General features: G+C 38.7%; 3 protein-coding genes across 3 annotated transcripts in view; all 3 read left to right on the top strand.

The window, feature by feature from the left end:
- The window catches only part of LOC132984283 (exostosin-1-like), a 36794-nt gene extending 33041 nt beyond the window's left edge, over positions 1-3753 (top strand). Inside the window, exon 11 of the mRNA XM_061051053.1 lies at positions 622-3753. Within this exon, the coding sequence (XP_060907036.1) occupies positions 622-807 (186 nt within the window). The 3' untranslated portion in view covers positions 808-3753. The remainder of the gene's footprint in view (positions 1-621) is intronic.
- Positions 3754-7979: 4226 nt separating this feature from the next.
- Positions 7980-14770, top strand: LOC132984282 (double-strand-break repair protein rad21 homolog A-like). The gene is made up of 14 exons (XM_061051052.1): positions 7980-8133; positions 9351-9533; positions 9736-9865; positions 10046-10145; positions 10339-10445; positions 10916-11113; positions 11213-11338; positions 11579-11704; positions 11808-12031; positions 12561-12714; positions 12837-12982; positions 13143-13322; positions 13567-13650; positions 13845-14770. Exons 2-14 carry the CDS (start codon positions 9390-9392, stop codon positions 14034-14036), a joined length of 1911 nt encoding a protein of 636 aa, XP_060907035.1. The 5' UTR covers positions 7980-8133; positions 9351-9389; the 3' UTR covers positions 14037-14770.
- A 2234-nt stretch (positions 14771-17004) lies between these two features.
- The window catches only part of LOC132984277 (eukaryotic translation initiation factor 3 subunit H), a 57839-nt gene continuing 52762 nt past the window's right edge, over positions 17005-22081 (top strand). The window contains exon 1 of the mRNA XM_061051047.1: positions 17005-17163. Coding sequence (XP_060907030.1) covers positions 17062-17163 — 102 coding nt within the window. The 5' untranslated portion in view covers positions 17005-17061. The remainder of the gene's footprint in view (positions 17164-22081) is intronic.

The following is a 22081-nucleotide window of genomic DNA, read 5'->3' as shown; positions in this document are numbered from 1 at the left end:
AAACAAAGTGGAAGTATGATTTGATTACCGATGTTCTACGTTGTGGACAATTTCTCCCCAAAGTGTGCAGTTGAATCAAGGCAGGTGGTAAAATACCGAAGGGTGCATAAAACCAGTACAGGAGCAATTTAATACCAAGTCTTGTGTAGATGTGTGAAGAAGCTTAAACAAAAACATATAGATTTATGAACATAAACATGTAGGCGTCATCAAAAGTTTCTGATCGGTCTGTGAGCGCCTTCATTTGTATTTCGAACAACTAATGAGGGCTAGCTTGCAAGTAACTAGCAAATCACAGCGACTAACAAACACCTGGCCTTGATCTGTCACAGCCCACATCCTTGTTTATGCTTAGTATTGAATAAACAGATGTGTGTTTATCCTGATATTTGTAGAGGCTGTTGACTGTTAGACACTTCATACCACTTAAACCTTAATAGTGTTAACTGTTGAAACATTGTCTATTCGTAAATTTGAACAGCAATTAGCTTTCTCGCAATATGGCATTCAATAAATAAATAAATAAACGTGTGAATAATTGCGACAGGCTCTGAAAGGTCAGTCATCATAGATGCATTATTCATTTGTCTGTCTCTCTTTTTCCCCTCTCTCCCCCCGCAGAGCTCCCGGGCATCTCGCTGGGCCGACCCAGACCATTTCGCCCAGCGTCAGACCTGCATGAACAAGTTTGCCAGCTGGTTTGGCACCATGCCACTGGTCCACTCTCAGATGAGGCTGGACCCAGTGCTGTTCAAAGACCAGGTGTCTATTCTGCGGAAGAAGTACAGGGACATCGAGAGGCTATAACCCTCCAGAGCCCCCCCCCACGCTTGACACAACAAAGTCAGAGTGAGGGAGGGTTGGACATGTAAAGAAACGTGGAGCCTTTCCATGATTGCTTGGGACAGATCAATGGAGAAGCAAATGGGATTTCATGCGGGCTGAGAAGAGGAAAATAATCTAAACAGATGTGGAGGACGCAACATTAACTGCACTCCTCTGCTGTGTCGTCCTTTATTTCTCCTTTCTACTCTCTCTCTTTTGTGTTTTGGGGAACAGATGAGCACACAGGTCTCACTCTGTACACTAAGACTACCACCGACTGAAGGACACCTGACGACTTAAAATCCACACCACTTTGAACTGAATTTGTCAAAGTCATGGAGTTGGAAATCCCAGCTTGCTGCTTCAGTGTCCCCAAACTGGTTCAAAAGATTTTGTCCGTTCTGTAAACTCTGCACAGGTTCCACAAACTTTTTGCTGACAGAATATTATTGATAATACTGACTATGAAGAGGATAACACTATTTTGGAATGTGTCTAGCTATTTTTTCTATCCAGTGAACAAATGGCCAGCATTGCTCTCGGTGTATTGTCTTAACTAGCAGGGTGGTTGAGGAGAGGAATGACATTCCCCTCCACTACAGAACTGAGTTGTAACGATGGTTGATCTGATATTCACAGTGCCTCAAGTTTATCTAATGGCGTTGGGATCCTGGGACTTGGTGCAGAATGAGCACCTTGATCTTGCTGCTTTCTTTTTTTTTTTTTCATGATTTGTGATTTTCTTTATGATCGATGGAATAACAGGTCTTGTAGTGAATTCTTCAGGTCAGCATTCCTCGCTGAAGTGTAATGAAAATTAATTTTCCCTCTCTCAAGTTAAATTGTCGTTATGTGCCATCTCGAAGAAAATTTCCTGATAAAACCACAACAGTCTCACAAAACTAGCTTGATATTTCTTATTTTACTTTGTGGGAAAATATTCACACAATGACTGTTCAATACTTATGACATTTAATGGCTTTTATTTCAGCAAAAAATTGTGGGTTTTTTAGTTGTCCTTTTTTTTACTCAAAGGCTTATATAATGAGCTGGAATTGGTACTTGAATACGTGCTGGCCTGAAGAACAATAGCTCATAAGAATTTCTTGTGTTAGGGGGGCTGAACCTGCCAATTGAAACACACACCACTGTGAAAACTAGGAAATACGTCTTTTGGGGTTTTGCTAGCAAGAGATATTATATATGGTTATTGCCTCTATGCCATAGATCCAATTTGACAACAAACAGACAAGTACTTGACATGAGCTAACATTTCAAACAGTGCTTATTGGCGTCAGAGTCGGTATTGTAATTGACTGTTTAACCCAGTTAGACAAGAATCCTCATCAAGCATTTTTAACACTTTTAGAAAGCACAGGGAAGAAATATGATCCTAATGGGAGACATGCTTTAATATGTACAGGAGTTACATTTGTGTTCAGTCTTAAACTAAATGGGTACAATTAGGAGCCTTTCAAATGTCAGTATATTTGCAGAACACCAGTGTGTGTGTCGCTCATAATCACAGGTGAATGGGATTGGCAGTTTGCTGTTTGTGCTTGCGCCACATTGAAAATTAGAAACGATGTATCACCAGGATTTAAGTATGTTTCACAATTCAGTTTGGCACACACATTCAGGTTTTACATGTTTGTCGGCATCTGATTAACTACCAGGCTGTGACTTGATGCCAAGTGTGAGTGGAACATGACATGGAGTTTGTTGCAGATGGATGAAAAAGGATTTTGGTTCCATCACTTCTATGACCACTCACCCTTCACTTTATTTACACTCGGTTCGTCATATCAGGTTATCTGACACATCATTTAAAAATACTGACTATGTGCACTTGTGTCTTTAAAATCACTGTGCATTATCAGTTTAAAGTTTATTGATGCATGATGAATCCCTGTAAAGCCTTCGACAATACTATAGAACTCTAAGCACACCCGACGCCTCCTCTGTTTGTTTCAGTTTCATTTCAGAAGATAAAAGACCTTTTTCATAAACATAAATGTTCTGTACCTGTCAGCCCAACTTGTGCCAATGGATCATATATGCTTTTATTTTTATTTTTTGTAATCATGAGGAATGCCATGCATTCCCATATTGACATGGTTCATTAAAATGATTTCCTGTCTCTTTTAAGTAAAATGTGTGAGAAAGGGTCCCAGCAGAGATGTGTGTTGTGTGGTATCTGTCACTTCTGAGGATGTGCTATCAGCTCGACAGCAAATAAACAGCCCTAGTCCTACTAAACACAAAGCTATCAAGACAACTGAATATGGTCGTAAACAGAAACGCATTTCAGAAAGAACCTTGGTGCAATATTTAAGATGACATTTTCTCTATTATTTTTTTTTCTTTTTCCCTTCCTCTTCTTGTTATTGTTTCAGAGGGCAGGGGGTTATGTATTGATGTGCCTTCAGAAGAAATACACTTTTTTCCCCATCTGCCTTGTGCAAGAAAAAGGTCCCTGTTTTTCATTTCAATGTGGATTGTTTTTTGTTTTCTGTATCAATATTCAGTGAAGCATAATGGCTCCCTACATGATATGGTTTAACACTGGAATGATACTCTGACTTATCTCCACACATCTCATATTGACATTCCTGCCTTTTCTGTTGTAGGATCTATTGCCTTGTATTGATGTACTTGGGAGGTCTTCTAACTGGTTGTCTCAAATATAGAAATACATGTAACACACACACACACACACACACACACACACACTTTAATTCTCCCATTCAAATATTTATCAGACAGGATTGTGTCTCAAATCTATGCCTGCTCCCTTCACTCTCTTCCGTAATCGCAGACCTAATTTTATAGAGATTTAAAATGGAAAGATAGAGGAAAAATCACGTTTTTTTTGTAAAGGATTTTATAAAAACAAAAAAAGATCAATAAAATGTTTGATATAATTTATCTGTTGTTTTGTGGTAATTGTATGTCTTATTATTATTATTTTGATTCTTTTTGGGCTTTTGCCTTTCTTTAGATAGGGCAGCTTTAGAGAGACAGGGGATGTGAGGAGATCGAGAGGCGGGGATGAAAGCATCAGGAACGAGAGTTGAACCTGCAAACACTGTGACAGCGCTAGTAACTGAGCTAAACCAGCGCCCCTAATGCCTTCTTTATGTTCTTATCATTACCAAATGTAATGTGTACCTCTTTGTTCAAACTTAATTATAACTATTATGTATTTAAAGACTACAACACTCTTTAAAAGATACAAATTCAGAAGCTCTTACCCCCTTATTTCACCTCATCATCCCTCTTCCTCTCTGACCCGTTAGCTACCCATTTTCAGGCTTCCAAAACACATTTTTGCGTGTTGGGTTTTTTGCACGGAGCCCACTGAGGGAGAGCCAAACCAAATAATACCTTTAGCTTCCTCCTCGTGTGTGTGTGTGTGTGTGTGTGTGTGAACCTCATCGGATGCCAAGAAACTGCTGTGTTTACATAAATCTGTGTCAGGATGATTGGTTTAGACACGCTGCATAAATAACAGCATCTTTCCAGGATGATCCCATGGTGCATGAGAGCTGCCAACTCAGCTGGAGCAACAGCTTCAGGACAGATCGCTACCCCAAAAACACACACAAACACACAAACACGCACACACACACAAATAAACTAGGCTAAACTCTGACAACAAAAAGATGGCTGGTATATCAAAGCTGGACCCATGCCTGCATGGGATAAATGATCAGGTGTGGAACCCAAAGGAAAAGCATATGGACAGTGAAGACCACATCAACAAACATGGAAAAAAAGGTCCAGATGTGTAGAGGCTTTATTGCATGGTATAAGTGGAAAGCAGTTTTTTGATTACCAATAAGAGAAACTTTACTGCACTGGGGGGTTCAAATTCCAAAAGCCTATTTGCATGATAGAATGGTATGCAAATCAGTCCCTGTCTCTTAATCCAACTGATGAGATATATATCTTTGCAGCCTGGAGATGGATCTCAGCATGCATGGAGTCGGGACTCTTGTTTTTTGTTCGATTAATATCAGTGACTTGAGGCTAAATGTGACAAATTGTCCTTTAAGTTTAAATCAGATATGATTGCAACTTAATTAAAAAAGTTTTACTCCAAAATATGAAAGAGAAATGTTTCAGTTTTACTTTATAACTGATTTCTTTAAATTCATAGAGCTACATTTTTTGTATGTAGGAAATAATCTAATTATTTTGTAATATTTTGTGTACATTATAAATAACATGTTATGTACACTAAAATGTTTCACTTCGACTTGTTGCTAATTGCATAAAACAGTAGAGAAGGGTTAAAGTGATTCAGAGGTTATGATAATGACAAGACGTTATCCTGTACAGCCCTAAAATTATAAAGCATACTGACAGGTAACAATACCAATAACAATAATACAGAACTCACAATACTAGTTTAGAACTGAAATACCATTCATATAATGAGTCAGATGACACCCAACAGCACCCTATCAAACAAAATACAAATTAGTGTAATACCAGCAAAATTTTAATGAAATAAAATATTGGCCAATTAAAACTTAAACGAAATAGATCTGAACGAAGCCTTAAAGGTCACATATTATTCTCCCTTTCTACACGTTTAAATAAGTCTCAGAGCTCCCCAAAACATGTCTGTGACATTTCTTGACAAACATCCCCTCTGATCCTGTATTTGATCATGCCTATAAACTATTTCAGCCCTGCTCAGAACAGGCTGTTTCTGTGTCTGTAGCTTTAAATATGTAAATGAGCTGTGTCTGACCACGCCCCCCTGGAAGGGCATGGGTTGATTGGGCTTTCTTGCAACACAGCATTTTGTTTACGGTTGAAAGGCGGACTCAGAGGACAGAACAAACACATACTGTGGGAGAGTCACCCACCTGGGGGAGGGGTTAGGTTACTACCCTTTGTGATGTCACAAAGGGAAAATCTCCAAACAGTCTGTTTGAGCACACGTTTTCTGAAAAGTGGAGCAGGCAAAAAACAGAGAGGATGGAATTTTCTCACAATTGAGGGGTTTGTAGACAAGCTAAGGACACAAACAGTATTAGTGTTGAAAAGCGCATTTTGCACAATACGTGACCTGTAAATGACATTAGAAGACTGAGACTGTTTGCATCTGAACGCCACCCTACACCTCAAAGAAAAGCTGATGAGTTCAATCAAAGCAGAAGGGGCTCCCTATGATGACATTATTGAATACATTCAGATTAGCCACATTGTGCTAATATTAGCCAGAAACAATTCATTTTACAGGATTAAAGGAATCTTTATCTTCAATCAGTTTTTGCCTATAGGCTGCAGCTATACATTTAGCTCATGCACATGTCCTCTGAGTGTTTGTGTGTACATGTAACAGTGCTTCAGTAAGTCATGAGATGTTTTCTTTCATACCGCTGTGTTGATAATAATATACTTCTGTTTAGGTATGGAGAGATGAACAGATGTTTAGGCTTTGTGACTCACACCATGCACGTCAGCAAAGTATCTGAAGCAGCAGAGCATCAGTATAGAAGTGGCTGGTTTCTCTGATGCTGTTGACATGCATAACAATCACATGATATCAGCAGAAAGCAATCAGCTATCTGGTTAAATTTATCTTGTTTAACAGATGGCAGCCCAAAACTGTGTCACCATCCAGACAGGGCTGTGCAGCACTCTGTTATTATGACTCATGTACCCATTACTGTGCTGAACAAGACATTAGATAAATTGCTTAATTTAATATTTTCATAAACTGGAGATACAACACATCCACATTTTAATTGGACATTATTCTAAATATATTGTTTTCTCTGTAAGCGTTCATTCATGGAACAATTTGAGGTAATTTGCCATGGATCAATAATTTATTAATCTCACATTGAGCTGTTAATGCAATGAGGCAAAATGATGATCTGATTCTGGAGCACATTTGTACATATTTAAAAATATTAGGTAAATTGCTCTTGATCAGAACAGTTAATCATTTGGTTGTAAAGAATTATCATGCAGCTCAAGTGCATTGTGACTTGATCGTGTTATTCATTCAGCTTTGTGCAGGAGTTCACTGAATGTAAATTTAAATGATCTGATTAATCATTTCTCAAATCAAGCTGATAAGACGAACTAAACAAAACATTTATCTAATGATGCGAGAGTAATACCAGCCTCAGTTTCCTGTCAGTCATCCCCATATGCCCTGTTATTCATAAACATGCTTCATTGGCAGCTTTTCTGCTGCAACAGATTATGTGGTCTACGAGACAAATCGGCTTTACCACATACCTGTTTTGCTATTTGATTGTAGATGAATTAGTCTGAGGTACACGTTTCTTCTCATCTCTGTGGTTAAATACTGGTGTGTATTGTTTTGTTGTCTAGTTCCCTTTTGAGAAAGGACTAAATTGGTTTGGGAGGCTTGGGATTTTTTTTCTGTAAACAATGTGTAGCCTACTATTTATGTCTTTACATTCTTCATGTAGCCTAGATATAATATAACTGAAGGTAAAATAGTAGCTTACCTGAAAATAACGCTGACAATTAGCCTACTCTGTTCCCTTACACTATGCCATCATGACTTAAATTAAGAAACCTATTTAAATAATTGCATTTGTACATTCCCTGCTATGACTTGTAAAAATACTCAAGAAAAAAAATCAAAGGGGGTCAAAATTTTGTTTTAGTCCACTCTGCTGACTGTAGTATGTCATTAGTAAAACCCCTTCTTCTTATGTTAATAGTGCTAAAACTCATGCTAACACCACCAACAACAACAACTTAATAGTAATATATATATATATTTTTTTGCAGGCCCACTCTGATTTCTCATCATATTTCTTAAGTCAAGCGCCTACCATATATATATGGTAGGGTTAGGGTCACCCAATATTATTATTAATATTGGGTAATATTAATAATAGTAATAAAAAGTTACTTAATTAAAATAAAAAAATAAAAAAAATAAAAAATAATAATAATAATAATTAATTAAATAATTAATAGTAACAGTATAATATTGGGTAATATAACCCAATATTAACAGTAGGCATATTGCGCCTTACATATGCTACAGCGCCCCTATCTCCTCCTGCTTGGTGCTGCCTGTGGTTGGTGTCCTCCTAATGGCTCCGCCTCCTCTAAGCCTCTCCAGACTCCTCCTCCGCCATTTTTGACTGTAAACATCCTGCCGATTTTAAAAGGACAGCGGTGAGCGGGAGGAAGGCGACTGGCGCCATCTTGGCAGTTTTAATGAGTACAACAGGGGAGAATTCGCTGGGAGATATAACATAATCATTTGAAATTTCAATCTAAGAGGGGGAACTGTCGGTAAGTGTGTTTGCATATTGAATAGTTGTGCGCAGTTTAGTGTACATTGTGAGATGAAATCAGCATGCACGGTTCTGTTTATTATCTGCGGCCTGTATCGCAGCAGGAGGCGTTAGCCACCAGCTAACTGCACAGTTCTGTTTTGATTGGCGCCTCATTTCTCTGTGATTTACTTTCTCCTCGTGTCTTAATTATATTTTCGTTCCCCGATTATGATAGGTTTTATTTTGTCCATCAGACTGGTAACACCTGCTCCAGGCTGTGATTAACACGGACTAAAGATGATTGTGTAGCTTCTTTTGTAGCTAGCGGCTAACATAACGTAAATGTAGTTCGTCCCACTTGATGGCGCCGACTATTTACTGGCGTGGACCAGCCCCTTGGCGCTTTTAACATATTATCATCTATTTGGTGCATACACAACCACTGAAATATCACGTTCAGCTGTTCTATGTATTTATGCATTATTAAAATTGAATGATTATTTTAAGTAAAGTATGGGAACAGTGTAGGTTACAAGTTAACGTCAAACATGTGCATTTTCTGTGTTTGCCTCCCCTCCTGCAGTCACTCCTTATATCTAGTTAAAACTAAAGTTATGTTTTAATCTTTAGTGCTCTTAGTTTGTGTTTTATTAATAACGATAACTTAATCTGTTACAGTTGATTGAATCTAACATGAAACAATAGAAGTGCGTCATGAACCTTATTGATGATTACTTATTGAGTCCCAATCTAATAGAAAAGTGTTTTCATAAAATGTTAGTGGTCAAAATAAGAGTTAATGGAGGTACAAGCAATCCCTGTTTAGATAGTAACTGGGATTTGTCTTTGCCATGAAAATATCAAGGCATGAAGGGTTCCCTAACTTAAACCCTACATCAAATGTACCAAAGCACAAATCTTAACATGTCTTAAAAATCAACCACAGATGTCATTGTCCTTTTTATGCTGATTAGTTTTTCACCAGCAGTCAAAATATTCATTTGTGTTAGATGGATGTGTTAGAACTTTTACTCAAAACATTAGTAAATAATTCATTTATTGAATATTCTGTTTCTGATGCTGACTGAAAACACTGTTGTTGTCAGACACTTAGTTGATGCTCCCTTGCATTTTGTTACTTTTTCCTTTTTATTCCTGCCTTCTTTTTTTTTTTTTTTTTTTTTTTTTTTTTAAGATTTGCTTCTCCCTATAATGATGAATTGTGTTTTTCAGGTAAACAATTCAGTAGTGTGAGCCAGTGGAACCAGGGCAATGTTCTACGCCCACTTTGTCCTCAGCAAACGTGGGCCGCTGGCCAAGATCTGGCTAGCGGCCCATTGGGACAAGAAGCTGACCAAGGCCCACGTGTTTGAATGCAACTTGGAGAGCAGTGTGGAGAGCATCATCTCACCCAAGGTAATGTGGAACAAGTTGTGGAACATGCTTGAACTCTGAACCCCAAAGCAATCATTTTAAAAGTGTTTTTCTACCAAAGAAAAAATATATGGGATAGGAACAGATAAAAGCAAAACTGACAGTGTTTGCTTAATTTAAAAGGAAAATTTGTTGTCTTCATAAAATACGTTGTATTTACGATCTCTTTCCCTTGGTCTCTTAGGTGAAGATGGCTCTTCGAACATCAGGCCACTTGCTCCTTGGGGTTGTGAGAATCTACCACAGGAAGGCAAAGTATCTGCTTGCTGACTGTAATGAAGCTTTTATCAAGATCAAAATGGCTTTTAGGCCAGGTAAGGATGAAAGAAAAGCCACATTTCTGCGAGTTCTTTAATTTTACACTTAAAAAAGTAGTTGTGTATTTTTCTTTTGATAAAATAAATTCACTGCTGAGGAATATTTTTTTTCTTTTTAGAGACATGAAATCAAAAATGATGTACTATAACAACATCTGTACTTGTTTCTGTGTTTAGGTGTGGTGGATCTCCCTGAGGAAAACAGAGAGGCAGCCTACAATGCCATCACCTTACCTGAAGAGTTCCATGACTTTGACCAGCCGCTTCCTGACCTGGAGTAAGTGACTTTGTTTTCTGCTTTCATCTAAGTTTTTTTTTCTTCACATTTCAATAAAGTGAAATACTTATTTAAGTCTTTACAGCAAAACCTTTTTATTTGAACTATCTGCCAGGGTCGGTTTGTGTCACTGAAGAATCAACTATTGGGTCCATCTCTAATGTTATTTTGTGTGTGTTTGTTTTCTCAACAGTGATATAGATGTGGCACAGCAATTCACCCTGAACCAGAGCAGAGTGGAAGAGATCACCATGAGGGAAGATGTTGGAAACCTTAGCCTCCTACAGGATAATGACTTTGGTAGGACATTATAAAAACTAGCTTAATCCCTTCGTAACACCATTTCTATATAAACTGTATGGTTGGATTCATTATGAGTCTTGAATCCAAGACTTACACAAGACCTAAATACATTTTAGATGGTGCAGAGTTAAGATGCATCATCACATTTTATTTCAATAACAGAATCAACATTTATAAACCTGATATCTGTTTATATGCTTTAATAATAACAGCATACTGTACTTGTGTTGTGTTGGCAACTAGAGACCAACGGTGGGTTGTTTGGCTCGCTTGGGATGAGGCGTTACTTTTCTAGGCGCTCATCCTTTAATTGGGACACAAACATCTTGTGCTTTTTTTAAATACTTGATCACATGTCTTATTATATACTTTATTATTTGTTTAAACGTGTTTTTTGAAACTATTTTTTATCTTGTTTTTGAAAGGTGCTTTATAAATAAAGTTATTATAATTATTATTACTTTCAGCTGACTTCGGCATGGATGATCGGGAGATGATGCGTGAAGCCAGCACGTTTGAGGAGGATATCATGCATGGTGCCACAGCCCCTAACCTGCTGCTAGAGGCTGAGCCTGGTCCTGCTAATCTCCCCGACAAGTCCAACCACATGGAATATGATGACTTTGGCGATGCCTCACTGGGCAACAGTGATGGGGGAATGCTGGGTTTGTAGTTTTGGCATTGAAAAAACGTAATTAAAAAGCCATTCAACTTTCCTATGAGCAAATTAGATATTTTGAGTTAACTTATCTCCTATTTCACAGTTGATAAGCTACTGAGTTCTGAAGATGGAGGCGGTATTTTTGATGACCCTCCAGCCATCACAGAAAGTGTCATGATGCCTCAAGACCATGGGGACGATGAAGACGACTTTGACGCTCTCCAGTCACGTAAGCAAAGCAATGATTTCTTGCATTTTTTTTTTGTGCAAAATATATAAACAGAAAATTATTTTCTCTTTATATTTTGCCTCCATTAAACCGAAAAGTTTTTTCTTTCTTTCTGATAGATAAACATGGAAGTAAATATGTGTGGAGAACTGTCTTGATTGCTTGTTAAATTGTCAGATAAGCTGAATCACCAGGCTACTGAAGTGTCTATTATAATAAAGTGTGTGTTTGTGTGTGTAGCGGGTCCAGACAGCCCAGACTCTGGTCCAGTAGAGCCACTGCCAGCTATGGCTGACCAGACAGAACAGACCACTCTGGTGCACAACGAGGAGGAGGCTTTCGCCCTGGAGCCTATTGACATCACTGGTAATATTCTCCTGCAAAATTTGTGTTAATAAGTGGCTTTGGTCAAAGTCTATTTTTCAGCTGCCATGAAGTGTTGATTTATTATGTTCCCCTCCATCTCTAGTGAAAGAGACCAAGGCTAAGCGTAAGAGGAAGCTGATTGTGGACAGCGTGAAGGAGCTGGACAGTAAGACCATCAGGGCCCAGCTCTCTGACTACTCAGACATTGTCACCACCCTGGACCTCGCTCCCCCCACCAAGAAGCTGATGATGTGGAAGGAGACCGGTGGAGTGGAGAAGCTTTTCTCTCTGCCTGCCCAGCCTCTCTGGAATCCCAGGCTGCTTAAGGTAACAACGTTTTTCAAAAAGATGCATGTATTTGTGGATAAATATGAACTCTTGTCTGCTTGTAAGTATTTGAGGACATAATAAAACTGTCAGCTGTCAGCCTAAAATCCATGCCACAATAATGCCACTTGAGAATCTGTAATGAACAAGCCACACTGGAGTTATAACTCTCAAAGCAGGTCAGACTCTGACACTGTTAAATGGTAGAGGGGAGTCAGTTTATAATTTTGTTTCATTCATTGACATTCTGCTCAGGTTGTGGGATTTCAAATGAGAACAAAGAAAGAACACGAGGGAATGATTGGTTTTCTTTTTCTCCTATCCTTCACACCCACACGTTAACCCCTCCAGAATACTGAATTGAAAACGTGTTGGTGCATAATTTAGCAGGTCTCTTTTTCTTTTGTCGAGCATCAATCCTTCCTAACAGCCTCTGCATTTTTATTCTGCTCCTGACTTTGCATAAAGTTTGTACTTTTCATTAAATAAAACTTCCTTCCAAGTTTAACTGTTTAACCCCTGATGTCAGATGTTCACACGCTGCCTGACGCCTCTGGTGCCAGACGAGCTGAGGAAGAGAAGAAAGGGCGGTGAAGCAGACAGTCTTGATGAGTTCCTCAAAGAGCTGGAGAACCCAGAGGTGCCAAGAGAGGAGGTCATGGGTCAGCACAGAGATGTTATTGGTAAGTCATGCTGGAAGAAATGAGGAGGTCGCTTTCACACGCCTCATAATCATTGAAAGAGGCAGAAATGCTTTTAAACATGCTTTAATTAATTTCCTTCAATCACTCCATGTGTCCCTCAGACCAGACTATCATGGAGGAACCTAGCATGCTGGCTGCCTCTGCAATGGAAGGCAGCAGGACGACCCTGGATGAGACAGTTATGCCTCCTCCATCAACCCCCCGTGGAGTCAAACGCAAAGCCCTCGACAAAGAAGGCACCCTTCCTGTGAGCACATGCCATATATTTAGTTTCTCTGTTAATATTCTTGTATATATTTTTTTTTAAGAAATGACCTTGGAAAAACCACAAAAGTTAAATAAAAGAAACCGGAAACAATTTCTTCAGTTGATTCCACGTATTCTTAAAGGGTGTTTCCTCCTTTCAGATGGCTCCCCTGGAGCAGCAGCAGGTGGCTGAGCGCTCAGTCTTGTCTCAGAGGTTAGACATGCCTCAGGTGGATCTGCCCCCAGAAGAGACCAGCCTCAGCCTCACCCAGCTTGTCCCTGAGCTCGACCTGCTTGGTGAAAAAGACAAAGACAAGAAGGATGATAGTGATGAAGAGGAGGTAAACGTCTTGAACATGTTCTTCTCTTGGTGACAGGAAAAGTTGTATTTGTTTGTAGTTGTATAATACATTCATTTTTTCAAAAATGCAGAGACGACTAATGAAAGATGTCTTTACAATTTGGTGAACCTGCTCAATAAAGCAAAATAAGCAAACGTGGTCCTCAGTTGAGCAGTTTAAATGTTGAATCAAGTGAATCCTGTGAGAGATGATGTTGATGAAAGTGTTATCTTATTGTCCTCAGGAAGAAGAAGGCCAGGCAGGAGACCAGGATCAGGAGGAGAAGAGATGGAACAAGAGAACCCAGCAGATGCTGCACGGTCTACAGGTAAGAAAAGCTATTATTGATTATCTGATTTTATTAAGACTCAAAAAATCCTCATTTGTATTTGTAAAAGTAAGGTTTATCATCCCCTTACCCTGTAGTTTAAGCTTTAAAGGTTTAAATCCAGTAAGAGGAAGATGATCGTTTTGTGTTCTTGATCAATCTTATTCTAACACATTGTGCTACCATCCCTATAGCGTGTCATGGCTAAGACCGGGGCAGACTCAATCAGCCTGCTTGAATTATGCCGGAACAACAACAAGAAGCAGGCAGCTGCCAAGTTTTACAGTTTCCTGGTCCTCAAGAAGCAGCAAGCCATCGAGGTCACCCAGACTGAGCCCTACAGCGACATCATCGCCACCGCTGGACCAAGATTCCATCTTATTTAGACATTGGAAGAAAAGACAAACACTCTCCTTGCAACAGAAATACTTTTTTAAGTACTCAACTTTTTTGCCTTTCACTTTGTTTTCCTGTCGGCCCGTTTTTTCTGGGGAGGGGTAGGGGGGTTTGGGGTTTGAAGCTTTTAAAAAAGGATTTTACTGTACTACAGATGGAATCATGCAGTATTCATTTGGTTTAAAAGGAAAGGAAGAATGTTTAACAATTATATTTATAAAGCAACCTTTTTCAGTCACGGATTTGTAAGCTTTGCTTTATTATGTCTTGTAAGTTCAAATTCCATTGTCTGCTCATTCCATAAGATTTGTACCATCCCCACTCACACCTGAAATATATCAGATTTTAGTCAAAGAGCCCTGTATTTACACAAAACTCTGTTCTTCATGTTCTGGAAGGTACTGTTTTAATGCTCAGGAGTGTAACCTCTCCCACCCTCTCCCTGTTGCACTTGTTCTCTCATGATAAACAAAAAACTGTCAACAAATTGGTAACCCTTATCCTGGCATTTACTATCATGTTTCAGATGTATAATTCAGGCAGTTTATCAGTTTTATGTATGATGTTTTTGTACCTTTTTACGTTCATGCTTATTCACCTTTTTGCATTATGTAACTAGGTAATGTACTTGTTACAGTTAAGTTCAGTATCCCACCTTTTTAGTCTTCGGGTAACTTCTAGTTGTGATACATCTGTAAAGATTTGAAATAAAGTGTTTTAAGTATTTGGTAATAAGGTTTTTTTTTTTTTGACAGTTTAAAAATGGTCTGTTTAAAGCTGCATTAAAACGTTGTATTAAAGAGGCAAACACTTCTAACCCTACACTTCATGACAACAGACCAAGGACCCATAGTTAAAGGAAATCACCTATTCATCACAGATCTAATTATAACTGGTTTAAATGGTGGTGGTCCAAAGTATTCTAGGCTCTGATAGCATTGTAAAAGCAGAAGCTTTTTACTGAAAAGAAGAGTCCGAAGTGCACAATTTATCCACAGGGTTGCCTCAAGGGCCAGTGCTCGGACCCCTTTCTCTTCTCCATATACACCACCTCACATGGTGCGATAAACTGCTCTCACCGCTGCTATGCTGGTGATACCCAGCTCTTCCTGCCAGATGACATGAGAGTTTCAGAGAGTAGACTCTCCTCTGTCACCAAATAACCACAGTCCATTTGATCTGCAGAGTCCCTTTGCACCTTTAAGAGAAAGAGAAAGACCTAGCTCTTTGATGAACTCCTATAGGCCTACACCAAAGGGTAATGATGATATTTAGGATGGTGTTTATGCTGATAAGAACTATTAAGAACAGCTCTGGATGTTGTTGTTGATGACTATATTATAAACTTTAATTATTTTTTTAAAAGTGCTCTGCCTCTTTTCACCGCCTGTCTATACCTGTGTCCAATTGGACTTCAATCTGTTTGGTGTAGTTACTCTAGTTTTTCCCCTTTCTAGACCCTTGCTTTTGTTGTACCGGTACTTTCCGATGTACATCGATCAAAGTGTCTGCTAAATGAATTGTAGAAGTGAGCCTCCATCCTCTCATTGACTACCTGAACAACTTATTTTGTATTTTGAAAATTATCACTATACTACTGGTTGAGGAGTATAGGTTTAGGCTAGTTGGCATTCATTCAATAGCTCAGTGAGGTAATAAGTGTTGTGATTGCAGATTTGTGTCTCCACTTGAACCCTTGCCGACAAGGGATCCTTATAAATTTAGAAATCTTGAATATGGTTCTTTATAGATTTATAAATATCACAAGTGTTTCTGTGTCAAATGATCATATTAATTACCATAACTTGGCTGAAAAACAAATAGATGTGAAATGATGATTATTTGAAACACACTTGGACAGGTGACACAAACATAGACTGTAATTGTTTTTGATTGATCAATATACAAATAACATGGAATCAAGATTTCTGAAAACATATATATATAAATATAAGGGCACAGGTTCAAATGCAAACAAAAAGAAAGACAGAAAAATGAAATAATTATAATGAATAAACAAAATAAATACATAACTACACATTTTTGCTTTTCTAGTTAGGCAAGGCAAGTTTATTTATATAGCACATTTCAACAACAAGGCAATTCAAAGTGGTTCACATAAGACAGGGGTGTCCAAAGTGCGGTCCGAGGGCCATTTGCGGCCCTTGAGGGGATTTTTTGCGGCCCGTGACTTCAAATGAAGAATCAGAAGATTTTGGCCCGAGGCCTTGATTAAGATTGGCACATTATCTTATTTTTATTTTTCATGTTAACAAGGGCTGAACAATATTCCTAAAATAGAAAATGTTCAGTATCATGTATGTTGTTGTTATTTTTTTTTTTTTTAAATCTACAGCTTTTACTATTTTCCACATTTTTTTTGTAAACTATGAAAAAAAAAATATGCAACGTTTTTGCAAACAAGCGGACTGTTGTTTAACCATTTAATGACCTGAGCTAAATGCAGAAAGCTTTTCCAAAAACATGAACCACGTTACAGGCTTGATTCTGAGAAAAAAACAAATAAAGTAGAACGAAGAAATCAAAATATTTGATTTCCTTTTATTAAAGAGTTTCTTTAGCGAGCCTTTTGATTCTGATCGACAAAGCCTGACTATGTTTTCAACTATATTTAAAAAAACAAAACCTGTGGCCCGCGAGCGATTCTAACACGACAATTTTGGCCCGCAAGAAAAAAGGTTTGGACACCACTGATGTAAGACATCAAAAGCATCATGACAGAGGAAAAAATAAACAATAAATAGACAATTTAAAAATCACTAACACAATCATACAGATTAAATCTGTAAATAATAGTAAGTAATATTATTCTACAATAGTGAGAAGCTTTGTTGCTTTACCATTTATCATAGCCTAAGGGCCTTAATAAGAGACTGAAAATATTAAGGATACCAAGCATTTGTTTCTGGTCGAACACATAACCGGACGTACCATTCCCGGAAGCGTCCGTCCCTGAAAACTGTCTGCCCTTTTTCCGCGTGTATCGGCTTTTAGATGGCTTCACGTAAAGAGTCCGGCGCAGCTTCTACCACTGTGATGGCTTCTACAAGCGGCACTTTGGACTCTCCCGTCAAACAGATCCAGATTGAGGGACTGGTGAGTGTCAGCTCTGTGCTTTGTAGCCTCGTAATGGATATCGGAGGTGTTAGCTTGTTAAGTGTTACCAGGTGTGGATGCTAACCTGTTAGCTTCTGTGTGAGCATCATCATGGCCGACAGACAATGTGATGAAACTGTATCTTTTTATTATCTGTTAAGGCTTAACCAATGAGCTATCTAATGCTGTCTTTGTTCTTTGAAATATACTTGATGAACAGGTAATATTTGCTCCAAACTAACAGCTATCTTTAAAGTGTGGTTAAGCTAACATTAAAGAGGCGCTTGATTTCAACACCAGGACGTCCCGGTTTTATTTTGTTTAGGATGCACAATGGAATATTTAAGGGAGCGGATTCTTGCTTCCCTCTATTACAAGTGTTTTTATTAGAGAAATATGTGTCTTGATTTGTATACATGTCTCTAAACAGCAGCATTACGGTTTAGATGCTAAGCCTCTTGGTGGTGTTAGTAAAGATAATTCATCATCCCCTGCTCAAGATCACTGTAGATACTACAGTTGATGCATGTGTGGGTTTAAAGATAATTAACATACATATTAGTGATTTCACTATAGTGTGAGTTAGGCCTCAGCGATATGGACCAAAACTCATATCTTGATACTGATTAGCTGAAAGGCGATACTCGAGATATATCGATATGTATTTTATTAACAGTGAAAACACATGGAAAAATACACTACCTGTTTGTGAATTTAAAAAGTAATATTATAAAATAAAAATGTTCCTTAAATACAATAAAAGAGAGAGAGAGGAGGAGGAGCAGGGTTAAGAGGGACAGACAGTCAGTCATCATCAGTGAGATGAGAAAAAGGCGACCTGGCACCTCTGTAATGTTATTTTAATGAAACTTAAACTATATCCATATTGACGATATTGTCTTACCCGTTATCTTGTTTGAAAATATATCGATATATCTTAAAAAAACTTGATATATTGTCCAGCCCTAGTGTGTGCACTCTTTCTCATTGTTTTCATTGGGATTTTGATGTTCTGCTTTTACACTTTTAACATGTTGTAAACATTTTATCCTGTTTTTTTAAAACTTGAATAAACACTTACCTTGTTTTGAAGAAACCTGGAGTAGCATACCTTACGTAGATGAGGGTCCAGAAAGGCGGGAAATGAAAACATCCAGATTTCTGAAACATTTATTGCTGTTACAATATTACAAAGTGCCCTTCAGGTACACGAGGACGCTGTACATGGTTAGAAGTCGGAAACGTTCAAATATCAGCATGGTAGGAAATTGAGACTCAACTTCACACAGATAATCAGAAATATGAAACTTTAGTGTGTGTAGACCGGGATAATATTAACCCTGTTTATAAACTTCCATCTACCCATACCCCTTACTTTATAGATACAGAATAAGGTCATATTGAAATGAATGGTACTTAATCTTCTGGTGTTTGTCTGGTCAATTAAAAAAAAAAGCTGATATGGGATTTTTCTGCTTCAACCTGTGTTTACAGCCGGAGTTGCACATCAACAATTGCTCTATGTTCCTTTTTTGTGAGGGTTTCAGAAGAGATGTACTTGAATGCTTCAGAAAGCTGTGTACCTGAATCTTAGAGATTCCACTTGGAAAGAAAGTTTGATGTTGAAAAGTATTAGCTTTCTGTGACGTACTGATGTCTCTCCTCTTGCTATAATTATTGTGTCTGTTGATTTTCAGAAAATAAGAAACATTAACATTTTGTTTGTGGGACCGTTGCCATGGAGAATATCTTTTGTGTAGTACCTCTGTATAAACAGCAGAGGACAAACTTGCTTCACTGCCATACAATGCCTTCCTCCCTCCTCTTGCTCTAAACTGCACTGGACACGAAGCAGCTTATGTGTGGCGTGCCTGGACGCTGTAGCAGGACTTTAACTCGCCAGCTGCTGCCTTCCTTTTATCTTGCTCATTAAAGCTGCCCCGGAGTCTCTGGCCCTAATTTTCGAGTCTAAATATTTCACCTCCACAGACCTGTAATGAGATTTTCTTAATTCATCCCTCAGCCTTATCAACTCAACATTCTCATCACTGCAGTCAAATGAAAACCAGTAGCTGTTTAGAGTTTCAGACTGAGAGGTGTCTATTTCAGGTAGTGGAGTGCGTTCCACCTGAATGCATTGATATGCAGCAGTTGCTGCTGTGTTGCGTCATGACCCGTCTGTCAGAGGTTTAGCTGGAGGGTTGCCCACAGACAGCATCACCACTGCTGTGTAATAGAATTGGGTTGTTTCCTCGCTTTTGAAGAGGTTTCAATGGTTGACGTTGCCACAGGAGTGGAGTGCTGCACAGCGACGTGTTCCATTAAACACCTACAGAGATCACACAATTGCCTCTGCGTTTGAGAAAGACTTTATTCAATTATTCTGACGTATGACGCTTGTCAGACAGGGGTCCTTTTCATGTACCACGAATTAAGGAACAGCCAGAGTGCTTTTTAAAGGACATGACATTTTGATTGTAGAGCTCTGGGGGATGAAGAAGGCAGGGCAGATATCTGAACTTGTTTGATTTTAACACTTTGGTTTAGCAGTGGCAGACCTTTGTCTTTGTTTTTCTAAGTGTGTATGTGTTAAAAAACAGTGTCAGAACAGTCCCTTCCTCCCCCTGAAGCGTTTCCACTTGCCTCGGGTCTTAAAGCCTGGGCTACTCAGGAAGTTGTTCACACCACATAATATGACACGTATCTGCTGTAACACATCCAGTCACAGGAGATAACATGGAGCCTGGAGTAGAGACTGCATGTTCCCAGTTGTCCAGTACAATTATGAAACACTTAGTTTGTTCAATATCTTCACATTACTGAATCAAAAGTATATTTACTGACATGCAATTTACTTAAGGTATCAGTAAGTGTGGTTAATTCTTCCCGAGATACTTTGTGAGCAGCTGCTCGGTCAAAAATGAACTGAAGAAAAAATTTCAGGACGTGCATCACTTTAAGTCTTCCCGGCTTACCAGCTCACAAATGCAACTTCAAAGCGGGAGACACCCCTGCCTTGCGCACGGATTTGTAAAATGTGCACAGATTGACATTTGAAATTTGTGCATTCTGTGTTCTCTATCTGGTGCAGCCAGTCACATAGCTACAATCTAATTTTCTTTTGTTTGACTGTGAAAAAAAAAAATTTCTGTAAATGATTCAAAGGATCCCATGTTTAACTATTGAATCCTTAAATTATATAATCACATAATTCTGCTTTGTATCGGGAGAGAGAATCGTAAACAGCGAGGCCCATATCAATAAGAAGAAATTAAGAACTGGATTGCATCGCTAAAGCAATTTGAATCAACATATGAGTCGGACCCTAACAATGAGCCTCTGATAGAGAAGTATTAACAAAATGAAAACTCAATGAATGTCGTGTTGCTGTTAACAGTGCTGATCATAAGTTTTCAGGAAATCTCATTTTAATAACTTCTTATAAAAATGAGTATGAATATGTTTGACTTAGGTTGTATTATTATGTAACTACACTGTTCCAAATTAGGTTCCATCATGTTTAATGAGTTTATTAGTGTTCCAAATAAAATCTGACCAGAGCAGCATAAAGAGTAAATTGTGACTCTGTCATTAAAACTCCCCTCTTCAGGTCTCATAGACAATGTATCTGTGTCCAAGATCATTTACGAGGGAAGAACCTCCACTCTGTTTACGATTGTGAGTAGTTTTAAAGTTTAAACTTTCTCTCCAGCCACGTCATCTTACTGATCAGGTCACACCAACGCACATTCTTCATCTTTTAAACCATCACTTACCGTACATCAAAAGCACCAATTACTCAAGCTCAACAGTTTAACAATCCAGGTCCCTTCAGGGATTGGAGGAAGGTGCTTGTGAAAAATTGGTGAGCCAAAGTCAAGAATCTTCTTTCATTTCTTTCATAGCGAGTGCCGTGCCAGATGCAAATCTTCAACATTTCATTTCTTTTGCTACTATGATTGTTTAAAAAAAAAACTTTATATAGCCTGACAATCTTTGGCACAAAGCACTGAAATGTCTTTTGATGAATTGAATCTTCTTTCTATCTTGTTGCCAGAGGCTTCAACATTTATTCCATCCAAAAATGTGTCTGTTATCTGATTAAGCTGAGTGTTTGAGTTGTTAACTTCCAACTTCCAACTGGTTTCTAGTTAAGCATCTGGTGCACTTTTTGACCCCCCCGCACACACACATACACTCACGTGTGCAAGATAAATAGATTCGTCAAGGGGGAGCAAGTGTCCTGAAAATGAATGTAATTGCTGATCCCTGACATGTTTGACAAAGACCTGCTTAGGCCCACAAGTGAAACTTGGCAGATGCCACGGTCTTCATCAGTAGCTCATCTAAAAAAGTGTTTACTCCGCCGAGCCTGCTATCGCTAGCGTTGCTTGTAGAGTTTGTCTCCACATCGACGGCACAAAAACAAAACTCATTATGGGATGGTCTCTCTTGCCGTTCTTTCTCATAACTTGAGCCCCGTAGTGGGGGGAATATGGGCCCTTTTTGTGTGAGTGAGGGAGAAGATTTATGATGAGAATTAAAGGCAGCCGACGGGGGATTTGGACCTCAATTGATTTTGCACAATTCAATTTTAAGCTTGTTGATTTATAATACGCTGTCCACATATCAATCTTGGGCTTCTCCACATGAGGTGAGCTCAGTGGGCTAGCTAGTGGTGAGCTAGATCAATAAAACTGTATAGGAGAGTGAGTGAAAGTAGCAGGAAAAGACAGGACTGGAGACAGGACTGTGTATGTATGCATGATGCAGGTTTGCACATACGTAGGACTTTCAAGGCTTTGCTTTCTATACCTGATGGCATTTACTCAGCATCAGGAAGCCTGCAGAACAAATCCACTGAAACCTCCTTCCATCCTTCCTTCCTTTTTCCTTTAATGCCGACGCTGCTTCAGAT

This window comes from Labrus mixtus, chromosome 11 (assembly GCF_963584025.1).
Source record: "Labrus mixtus chromosome 11, fLabMix1.1, whole genome shotgun sequence".
NCBI lineage: Eukaryota > Metazoa > Chordata > Actinopteri > Labriformes > Labridae > Labrus > Labrus mixtus.
Note: the sequence above shows the minus strand (reverse complement) of the source record. Positions and strands in the feature narration are given on the sequence as shown.